Raw genomic sequence first — 11708 nt, forward strand, 5'->3', positions numbered from 1 at the left:
TCCAGGCCCGCGATCGCTTCTTCATAGTTCGAAGGTTCACCGTTGTCTAACAACATGATTTCCAGAACAGGGTTGCCGTACCACTCTGGTGCGGAACGTGTCCTTGTGGACCTACGAAGTTCAGCAGTAACTTGATCCGAAGCTTCATGATCATCACCATTAACTTCCTCCCCAGTCGGTGTAGGCACCACAGGAACATTTTCCCGCGCTGCGCTACTTTCCGGTTCGGAAGGGGTGACTATCACCTCATCAAGTTCCACTTTCCTCCCACTCAATTCTTTCGAGAGAAACTCTTTCTCCAGAAAGGACCCATTCTTGGCAACAAAGATCTTGCCTTCGGATCTGAGGTAGAAGGTATACCCAATAGTTTCCTTGGGGTATCCTATGAAGACGCATTTTTCCGACTTGGGTTCGAGCTTTTCAGGTTGAAGTTTCTTGACATAAGCATCGCATCCCCAAACTTTTAGAAACGACAGCTTAGGTTTCTTCCCAAACCATAATTCATACGGTGTCGTCTCAACGGATTTCGACGGAGCCCTATTTAAAGTGAATGCGGCAGTCTCTAAAGCATAGCCCCAAAATGAGAGCGGTAGATCGGTAAGAGACATCATAGATTGCACCATATCCAATAGAGTGCGATTACGACGTTCGGACACACCATTTCGCTGAGGTGTTCCAGGCGGTGTGAGTTGTGAAACTATTCCACATTTCCTTAAGTGCGCACCAAATTCATGACTTAAATATTCTCCACCACGATGTGATCGTAAGAACTTTATTTTCCTGTCACGTTGATTCTCAACCTCACTCTGAAATTCCTTGAACGTTTCAAAGGTTTCAGACTTGTGTTTCATTAGGTAGACATACCCATATCTACTAAGTCATCAGTGAGAGTGAGAACATAACGATATCCTCCGCGAGCCTCAACACTCATTGGACCGCACACATCGGTATGTATAATTTCCAATAAGCTGGTTGCTCGCTCCATTGTTCCGGAGAACGGAGTCTTGGTCATATTACCCATGAGGCATGGTTCGCACGTGTCAAATGATTCGTAATCAAGAGACTCCAAAAGTCCATCTGCATGGAGCTTCTTCATGCGCTTGACACCAATGTGACCAAGGCGGCAGTGCCACAAGTATGTGGGACTATCGTTATCAACTTTACATCTTTTGGTATTCACACTATGAATATGTGTAACATCACGTTCGAGATTCATCAAGAATAAACCATTGACCAGTGGGGCATGACCATAAAACATATCTCTCATATAAATAGAACAACCATTATTCTCGGATTTAAATGAGTAGCCATCTCGAATTAAACGAGATCCAGATACAATGTTCATGCTCAAAGCTGGCACTAAATAACAATTATTGAGGTTTAAAACTAATCCCGTAGGTAGATGCAGAGGTAGCGTGCCGACGGCGATCACATCGACCTTGGAACCATTCCAGACGCGCATCGTCACCTCGTCCTTTGCCAGTCTCCGTTTATTCCGCAGTTCCTATTTTGAGTTACAAATATGAGCAACCGCACCGGTATCAAATACCCAGGAGCTACTACGAGTACTGGTAAGGTACACATCAATTACATGTATATCACATATACCTTTGGTGTTGCCGGCCTTCTTGTCCGCTAAGTATTTGGGGCAGTTCCGCTTCCAGTGACCACTTCCCTTGCAATAAAAGCACTCAGTCTCAGGCTTGGGTCCATTCCTTGCTTCTTCCCGGCAACTGGCTTACCGGGCGCGGCAACTCCCTTGCCGTCCTTCTTGAAGTTCTTCTTACCCTTGCCTTTCTTGAACTTAGTGGTTTTATTCACCATCAACACTTGATGTTCCTTTCTGATCTCCACCTCCGCTGATTTCAGCATTGAATATACCTCGGGAATGGTCTTTTCCACCCCCTGCATATTGAAGTTCATCACAAAGCTCTTGTAGCTTGGTGGAAGCGACTGAAGGATTCTGTCAATGACCACGTCATCCGGGAGATTAACTCCCAGCTGAGACAAGCGGTTGTGTAACCCAGACATTCTGAGTATGTGCTCACTAACAGAACTATTTTCCTCCATTTTACAGCTGAAGAACTTGTCGGAGACTTCATATCTCTCGACCCGGGCATGAGCTTGGAAAACCATTTTCAACTCTTCGAACATCTCATATGCTCCATGTTTCTCAAAACGCTTTTGGAGACCTGGTTCTAAGCTGTAAAGCATGCCGCACTGAACGAGGGAGTAATCATCAGCACGTGATTGCCAAGCGTTCATAACGTCTTGGTTCTCTGGGATGGGTGCTTCACCTAGCGGTGCTTCTAAGACATAATCTTTCTTGGCAGCTATGAGGATGATCCTCAGGTTCCGGACCCAGTCCGTATAGTTGCTGCCATCATCTTTCAGCTTGGTTTTCTCTAGGAACGCGTTGAAGTTGAGGACAACGTGGGCCATTTGATCTACAAGACATATTGTAAAGATTTTAGACTAAGTTCATGATAATTAAGTTCATATAATCAAATTATTCAATGAACTCCCACTCAGATAGACATCCCTCTAGTCATCTAAGTGAAACATGATCCAAGTTAACTAGGCCGTGTCCAATCATCACGTGAGACGGACTAGTCAAGATCGGTGAACATCTCCATGTTGATCGTATCTTCTATACGACTCATGCTCGACCTTTCGGTCCTCCGTGTTCCGAGGCCATGTCTGTACATGCTAGGCTCGTCAAGTAAACCTAAGTATATTGCGTGTGTTCCGAGGCCATGTCTGTACATGCTAGGCTCGTCAAGACCCGTTGTATGCGAACGTTAGAATCTATCACACCCGATCATCACGTAGTGCTTCGAAACAACGAACCTTCGCAACGGTGCACAGTTAGGGGGAACACTTTCTTGAAATTATTATAAGGGATCATCTTACTTACTACCGTCGTTCTAAGAAAATAAGATGCAAAACATGATAAACATCACATGCAATCAAATAGTGACATGATATGGCCAATATCATTTTGCTCCTTTGATCTCCATCTTCGGGGCACCATGATCATCTTCGTCACCGGCATGACATCATGATCTCCATCATTGTGTCTTCATGAAGTTGTCACGCCAACGATTACTTCTACTTCTATGGCTAACGCGTTTAGCAATAAAGTAAAGTAATTTACATGGCGTTATTCAATGACACGCAGGTCATACAAAAAATAAAGACAACTCCTATGGCTCCTGCCGGTTGTCATACTCATCGACATGCAAGTCATGATTCCTATTACAAGAATATGATCAATCTCATACATCACATATATCATTCATCACATCTTCTGGCCATATCACATCACAAGGCACATGCTGCAAAAACAAGTTAGACATCCTCTAATTGTTGTTGCAAGTTTTTACGTGGCTTGTATAGGTTTCTAGCAAGAACGTTTCTTACCTACGTAAAACCACAACGTGATATGCCAATTTCTATTTACCCTTCATAGGGACCCTTTTCATCGAATCAGTTCCGACTAAAGTGGGAGAGACAGACACCCGCTAGCCACCTTATGCAACTAGTGCATGTCAGTCGGTGGAACCTGTCTCACGTAAGCGTACGTGTAAGGTCGGTCTGGGCCGCTTCATCCCACAATACCGCCGAAACAAGATAAGACTAGTAGCGGCAAGAAGAATTGGCAACATCTACGCCCACAACTGCTTTGTGTTCTACTCGTGCATAGTAACTACGCATAGGCCTGGCTCATGATGCCACTGTTGGGGTTCGTAGCAGAATTTAAAATTTTTCTACGCATCACCAAGATCCATCTATGGAGTATACTAGCAACGAGGGGAAAGGAGTGCATCTACATACCCTTGTAGATCGCGAGCGGAAGCGTTCCAATGAACGGGGTTGATGGAGTCGTACTCGCCGTGATCCAAATCACCGATGACCGAGTGCCGAACGGACGGCGCCTCCGCGTTCAACACACGTACGGAGCAGCGACGTCTCCTCCTTCTTGATCCAGCAAGGGGAAAGGAGAGGTTGATGGAGATCCAGCAGCACGACGGTGTGGTGGTGGATGTAGCGGGATCTCGGCAGGGCTTCGCCGAGCTTCTGCGAGAGGGAGAGGTGTTGCAGGGGAGGAGGGAGGCGCCAAAGGCTGTAATACTGCTGCCCTCCCTCCCCCCCTTTATATAGGCCCCCTGGGAGGGGGGGCGCCGGCCAGGAACCCATCTACATGGGGGACGGCGGCCAGGGGGAGACTTGCCCCCCAAGGCAAGTGGGGCGCCCCCACCCTAGGGTTTCCAACCCTAGGCGCAGGGGGAGGCCCATGGGGGGCGCCCCAGCCCACTAAGGGCTGGTTCCCTTCCCACTTCAGCCCATGGGGCCCTCCGGGATAGGTGGCCCCACCCGGTGGACCCCCGGGACCCTTCCGGTGGTCCCGGTACAATACCGGTGACCCCCGAAACTTTCCCGGTGGCCGAAACTTGACTTCATATATATAATTCTTCACCTCCGGACCTCTCCGGAACTCCTCGTGACGTCCGGGATCTTATCCGGGACTCCGAACAACTTTCGGGTTTCCGCATACTCATATCTCTACAACCCTAGCGTCACCGAACCTTAAGTGTGTAGACCCTACGGGTTCGGGAGACATGCAGACATGACGGAGACGCCTCTCCGGTCAATAACCAACAGCGGGATCTGGATACCCATGTTGGCTCCCACATGTTCCACGATGATCTCATCGGATGAACCACGATGTCGAGGATTCAATCAATCCCGTATACAATTCCCTTTGTCAATCGGTATGTTACTTGCCCGAGATTCGATCGTCGGTATCCCAATACCTTGTTCAATCTCGTTACCGGCAAGTCTCTTTACTCGTACCGCAATGCATGATCCCGTGACTAACTCCTTAGTCACATTGAGCTCATTATGATGATGCATTACCGAGTGGGCCCAGAGATACCTCTCCATCATACGGAGTGACAAATCCCAGTCTCGATCTGTGCCAACCCAACAGACACTTTCGGAGATACCCGTAGTGTACCTTTATAGTCACCCAGTTACGTTGTGACGTTTGGCACACCCAAAGTACTCCTACGGTATCCGGGAGCTGCACGATCTCATGGTCTAAGGAGAAGATACTTGACATTGGAAAAGCTCTAGCAAACGAACTACACGATCTTTGAGCTATGCTTAGGATTGGGTCTTGTCCATCACATCATTCTCCTAATGATGTGATCCCGTTATCAATGACATCCATGTCCATAGTCAGGAAACCATGACTATCTATTGATCAACGAGCTAGTCAACTAGAGGCTTACTAGGGACACGTTGTGGTCTATGTATTCACACATGCATTACGATTTCCGGATAACACAATTATAGCATGAACAATAGACAATTACCATGAACAAAGAAATATAACAATAATCATTTATTATTGCCTCTAGGGCATATTTCCAACAGTTGGCTGACTTGGCATGACATGCACGAAAACTTGAGGGCATCCATACTTAATAACACTTCATAATTTTCATGTAGACTTGCTCTAGCTCTTCTGAATTTTCATGCATGTTTCTTTCCAGACTTGATCTTACTACTAAATAGCACCCCATGACCTGTTGTTGTTGTTATTCACCCTATCCTTGTTGTTCTGTTTTCTTGTTGGCAGATATTTTGCGTAAATTCAAGATGAAAGATGTTCAAAGAAGCTCCAAGACATTCTTATATACCAAGTTATGTAATAATAACTGGGTTATCTGAGCATTGTGAACTCTAGAATTTCATGTATCTTCTCTCCGATTCTGAATGAAATGTTGTATGTTTCAGAATTACAATTTCTGTTTCATATGAAATAGTAATCATGTATGTGATTTGAAAATGTGTGCAATGGAAACATGACTCATGCGACCCACTTACCAAAATAATTTGAGCAAATTTGAATTTTTTTATGTGTGGGACCAGTGTATGATATTTGGGACCAATATAAAATGGTGGAAAATAAAATGGCGAAAAATAAAAGATCATACACCGTAAAAGGCCGGACCCAGAAATAAAAAAGGCAGAATTGCTGGGCTAGGCCCATGTATCTAGCGTAAATTGACAAGAAAAAATATATAAATGGGCTGAATTAATGGGTTCGGCCCATATAGACACCTAATCGGACCGGGCTGATTCTTGTCAACGACCTTTTCATTTGGTCGCAATTTTGCCACGTCAGCTTGCCACGTCGGATCCAACGTGGCCTGCGCAGACAGCTAGCGACCAAAACAACAGGTCGTTGAACCAACGACCTTTTGTTTTGGTCGTTGCCTTCCACGACCTTATCCCGAAGAAGGTCATTAATTTTAGTTTACGACGGCCAGCTTTTGACCATTTGTTTTTGGTCAAAAAAGGTCGCAAATGGAAAACAATGACCATTCGGTGACCAATAGTGATGGTTGCAAGTTGACGTATTTCTTGTAGTGAAAGCTAGCTTTCTTCCTCATTTGACGTGTTAATTAATGTGTATTTGTTTCTCCAACACACAACAAGCCAACCCTCTCACTCCTTATTGGTTGATTTCACTCCCGCATGCATGCAAGGGATATTAATGTCCTTGCTTGCTAGTATGAGGCAAACCCCATCAATTTTGCCTCGATTAGTGTTAGTGGCCTTATATAGCTGCAAATTGTAGTTTTGATAGTGGCCTTGTATATAAAAATGGAGGGAGTATATAGGATGATGGTATTCGGACACCGGAAGTGTTTCGGAGGGTACTGGGTACTTATCGGGTCGCCAGAAAGGAGTTTCGGGCACCCCCGGCAAAGATATGGGCCTTATGGGCCAAGAGAGGGAACACACCAGCCCACAAGGGGCTGGTGCGCCCCTATAGAGGCCGGCCCTATGAGGAGGAGAAGGAAAGAGGGGAGGGAAAGGAAAGTGTGGAGTAGGACTCCCCCTTCCTTCCCTCTCCTCCCTCTTTCATTCCCTCTTCTTCATAAGAGGAAATGGGGGGGGAGGAGGGCAGGAGCCATAGGGCCGGCGGCCAGCCCCTTGGGGCGCGGCCTGGCTGCCCTAGGCTGCCTCCTCCCCCTCCCACCTATATATATGTGGGGAGGGGGCGCCACACAGGAACACAACATTGTCTTAGCCGTGTGTGGCGCCCCCGTCCACCGTTTACTCCCTCGGTCATATTTTCGTAGTGCTTAGGCGAAGCCCTGCGGAGATCACATCACCATCACCGTCACCACGCCGTCGTGCTGTCGGAACTCATCTACTACCTCGCCGTCTTGCTGGATCAAGAAGGCGTAGGACTTCCCCGAGCTGAACGTGTGTAGAACTCGGAGGTGCCGTACGTTCGGTACTAGATTGGTTGGAGTGCGAAGAAAGTTTGACTACATCAACCGCGTTGTGAAACGTTTCCGCTTACGGTCTACGAGGGTATGTAGACATACTCTCCCCCTCGTTGCTATGCATCTCCATGGATAGATCATTGCATGTGCGTAGATTTTTTTTCCATGCAACGATTCCCAGCAAACGACACCGAAGGCGCCGTCGTCGTCCGACCCAGGATACCCGGATCTAGGGTTTCCCCCGCATCAACCCGAGCGTGGTGACGCAACCTGCAACGACGATGCCATGAGAAGGAAAATGGCGTCAGAGATGACGCTATCGTCCGTCATGACCATAGTCGGCATGAGTTTCACCGGAAGTTGCGTCGCCCCGATCTCCTAGCTGACTGGATCCGTGCGGAGCCTCACTGCGAAGACAGCCGCTTCAGTCGGAATGCCGATAGAGGGCCTCCAGCCGCCCCTCACTAGTCCATTCGTGCATCGCCGGCCAGCCAAGGCCACACCGCGACGGATCTGGACGGGACTCCAAATCCGTGGCCACCGCAGCGACCCATCTCCTAGCAGAATAGCCCGCCCCACCGGCCATGGCTCGTCGGCCACCACCACGCTAGGGACGTTGCCCAACACGCTGCCCACGGATGCGCCGCAAGAAACACCATGATTACCATACACATAACCGACCTTGCTGTAACCCTAGACCCCCTGATGTGTATATAAACCAGGGGTTGAGTCTCGTAGACAACACACAACAATCTCGTGGTAGATGAACATATAGTTTGTACTCCATCGAAAATTAATACAAACACAAGCAGGACCTAGGGTATTATCTCTACGAGAGAGCCCAAACCTAGGTAAAACCTCGTGTCCTTGTTACCATCGCAACTAGACTACCAGCTTGGGACTCCCTACCCGAGATTCGTCGAAATCAACTCCGTCATTGGTGGCCCATACACGTCCGTCGAGTGGACGCAAGCATTCGATGGGAATCAACATGGCTGAGCAGATTGGTTCCGAGATGAACTTTGTGCCAGGCCAGGTCGAGAATCTTGCTCCCGGCCAGATCATTAGATTTAGCAACTTGGAGTATACCGCGGATTCTCGAGCGGCAGTTGGAATACATCGCAGATCATTAGATTTGGCAACTTGGAGTAGGCCGCACGCATGCCGCCACTCGTCCTCGTTGCGAAACAGACAAGGGAGGCCCTGCCAATGTCGTCTACTAAGCGGGCTTTGGCCTACGCCCTACTCCAGTGGTGGCAAGGAGAGTGGCAGCCTAGAATCCCCTCGAAGGATCATAAGTTTTCACACACACACAGAGAGAGAGATAAATATTGTCTTACTAAATCTAAGTCGACTGAGACTTAACTAAGTCTTACATTGCGATCCGTGCCTTTCTTACATGTTATGTCATTTGACTAAGACTTAATTAAATCATAGTCGACTGAGATCTAACCAAACAAAAAAAAATATTTCGAAGCCTCAGAATCGTCAAAAGAATCGTCAGGATTGGAGATTAGCGTTGACTAGAAGCAGTGAGTTGGGCGTTTAGCTGTAAGTGTATCAGCCATTGGATCGCAGATCGACGTCCGTTAAGACCCAGCGCCACGAAGCGGCAAGCGAGTGGTGCTCGCTACTGAATTTATCTGAAGTTTCGACTGTGCAGTGCTTATTTCTTCAGAGATCAAACCCCTGTCCTTGCACAGATCTCGGTGGAGCAGCACATCACGGTTTTGCGAAGGACGCACTCCTAATCAAAAGGATGCACTGGATCCATGTTGATCGGCAAAATATACGGGATAGAGCGAACGCGCAGCGGCCTCGACACGGACAGAAGTGCAGCCCCTTTAGTTTCCCGTTGAGGTGCTCTGAACGTTTCTCCGAAGTGGAAGCACAAGTTATTCACCGGGGGCCACATGCGCGCTCAAGAATGAGCAGCACAGCTTGCACGCAGCAAAGCGCGTAGGAGTAGGAACACAGAGGACAGGACCAACCCCACCCCCTCTACCCTTATTACACACACACACCGGCCAAGGGTCTCTCTCACATTGCCAACAATGGATACTCGCTCGGTCATGCCCATGCCCATGCTGCGCAGCCAGCGCTTCGGGGTGGGTTCCTTCACTCCTCGCGCGCCGATCGCCCGCGTCGTCGTCTCCACCCATCCTAAATATCTCCCTGCTGCCTTGAGTGCTCATCACTGCGTGCGCCCTACTCACTCCTTCCACTCCACTGCCAGTGAGAGCTCCTCTGCGTCGTCCGTCCGTCCCTCCCTCGAGATCCAGCATGATCCCGGCCGGTGCTGCAGCAGCTGCTGGTGGAGCTGTTGCTCCTCCTCCTCCTCCTCCTCCCGGAGGAGCAGCAGAGACAGGGATGATGCGCATCCGCGCGGTGGCGCGGGCGCACCTCGTCCTCGGGTGGGCCACCGCCCTCCTCGCCGTCCTCGCCCTCAACCTCCAGCCACACCTGCAGGTCAGTTAATTAGGTCTCTAGCTACACTGAAGGAGAGGGACACATTGCTCTTCTTCTTCTTTCTTCCTCGTCTCCTCCGATCCGCGCTAGCTGGATAGATATGCTCAAGCTTTTTGGCTACCTACGTGCGTGTTGCAGGGGCAGTGCACGACCACCGAGGATGAGGTGGCGCACATGCGCGCCGACGCGCTGCTGCTGCTGCTGTCCAGCGCCGCCCAGGCCGCGGCGGCCACGGTGGCCGCCTTCGCGTCGGAGGACTGGCGCAAGGGAGTGCCCTGGAGCTTCGCTGCCTTCGCCCACGGGATGGGTGTCGCCACCTTCTACCGCCTGGACAAAGTCGTCTTCTTGGCGGCGCTCGTCACCGTCGGGAGCTGCCCCGGCAGCCATCTGCTCGTCCACGGGACACCGCTGGTAGCCCACTTTATCCTGCTCGCGGTGCCCCTCGGTCTCTTCTTCCTATTCGGCGTCGACACGTTGATCTGCGCCCTGGTATACCCTTAGTCGATATCGATCGACGCAGTACTAATGCTATATCTGTTCTGGAGCACTCTTTCTACCTGTAGCTAGCTAGGTGACTAGTGACTGATTATGTATGTGTGTTTGCGCGTAGCTTGCTACTTGGTGTGAGAGACGATGATGCCAAGAACACTGGTGTGTGCAGTACTGGGTGTGTGTGTGCGCGCGCGCGCAACTGTGCAATGGCAACTACCTTAGCCAAATTTCTCTCCGAAGAACTGCCTTGGTCAAATAAAAGCATTCGGAGTAGATTTTTATGCATATCTTGGAATTAGTTAACGAATTTACAGATATATGCGCTGAAATTTGTGCGGTTATAGGTGCCAGTAGTGCTACTACTGCTCCCTTCATTACTTTTAGGCTTTTTTGCACTTCGTATTTTATTTTAGTTTTTGCTAAAATGTCAGAATGTTGAACGCGTATGCAGCGTCAGGATAGTCTCGGCGAAAATAACTCTTAGACCCGATAATGGAAAGTGCAGCAGCACACACATGGGAGTACTTATATCATTATCATTATTCACTATATGCTTGTGCAAAATAAGAGCAGACAAGGAATGAATACACGTGCATGCAACAGTGATGGGTCGACCGAGCGATGGGAATGGTGCATATAGCAACTAGACTAGAGTGTACTTCCTCCGTTCCTAAATATAAGTCTTTATAGAGATTTCACCATGAACCACATACGGATGTATATAGATTCATTTTAAGTGTAGATTCATTCATTTTGTTCCGTATGTAGTCCACCTAGTGGAATCTCTACAAAGACTTATATTTAGGAACGGAGGGAGTACAATATAATTTGTCAGTGCATCATTACTATTTTCCAGTTAAATTTGACAATTTCTGTTCCAACTTATTTGATATCACCACCACTTTGCTGCCTCACCTCATCAGTCAAAATAATCAAGTTGATGTTAAAACATCAATGGATCTAGGTAACAAAGAAAATCTAGTTGTGCACATATATGTGTCTCTACCTGCCTATGATCTCCTTCCCCTTTGGTTTTCCGGAGTTTACATGAATTGACCAAGGTTTCAAGCAAAAAAAAAAAAAGTTGAGTTATCTTGCTTTAGGCATACTACCAAGTAGCCCACCTAGGCACGAACATATACTTGTGTTCCAGTGATCTATGTGAATCGTAGCTAAGGTGTTGCCTCTTGCCGATACAGAAGAGAGTAGTAATAGCCATGTGCCAGTGCCGGTACATGTTTATGCAAAACTAGCTTGCAGGAGGTGGATGAGGTTGCTGACTTTATTTTAAACCTGGCTACTGCAGTAAAAGATGTTAGCTATGTAGACATATTTTGTTGCCTGAAATTATGTGTTACTTTGCCAATAAACTCTGCCCCAAAAAAGGAGTGTGTTAGAATGTTGTTATTGTTGCCTGAATCTCTGTGTCACTTTGCT

At 48.2% G+C, this 11708-nt stretch overlaps 1 protein-coding gene across 1 annotated transcript; it reads left to right on the forward strand.

Annotated features, from left to right (window-relative positions):
* Positions 1–9362: 9362 nt before the first annotated feature.
* LOC120966246 (uncharacterized) lies at positions 9363–10600 on the forward strand. The gene is made up of 2 exons (XM_040392148.3): positions 9363–9779; positions 9918–10600. The coding sequence occupies exons 1-2, from the start codon at positions 9594–9596 to the stop codon at positions 10278–10280; spliced, it is 549 nt and encodes a 182-aa protein (XP_040248082.1). The 5' UTR covers positions 9363–9593; the 3' UTR covers positions 10281–10600.
* Positions 10601–11708: the final 1108 nt, after the last annotated feature.

Source organism: Aegilops tauschii, chromosome 6 (genome assembly GCF_002575655.3).
Source record: "Aegilops tauschii subsp. strangulata cultivar AL8/78 chromosome 6, Aet v6.0, whole genome shotgun sequence".
Taxonomy (NCBI): Eukaryota; Viridiplantae; Streptophyta; class Magnoliopsida; order Poales; family Poaceae; genus Aegilops; species Aegilops tauschii.

Coding starts and splice junctions, on each gene's coding strand:
- LOC120966246 (XM_040392148.3), top strand. CDS start 9,594: ATGATCCCGGCCGGTGCTGCAGCAGCTGCTGGTGGAGCTGTTGCTCCT. Junction 9,780..9,917: donor ACCTCCAGCCACACCTGCAG/GTCAGTTAATTA, acceptor TGCGTGTTGCAG/GGGCAGTGCACGACCACCGA.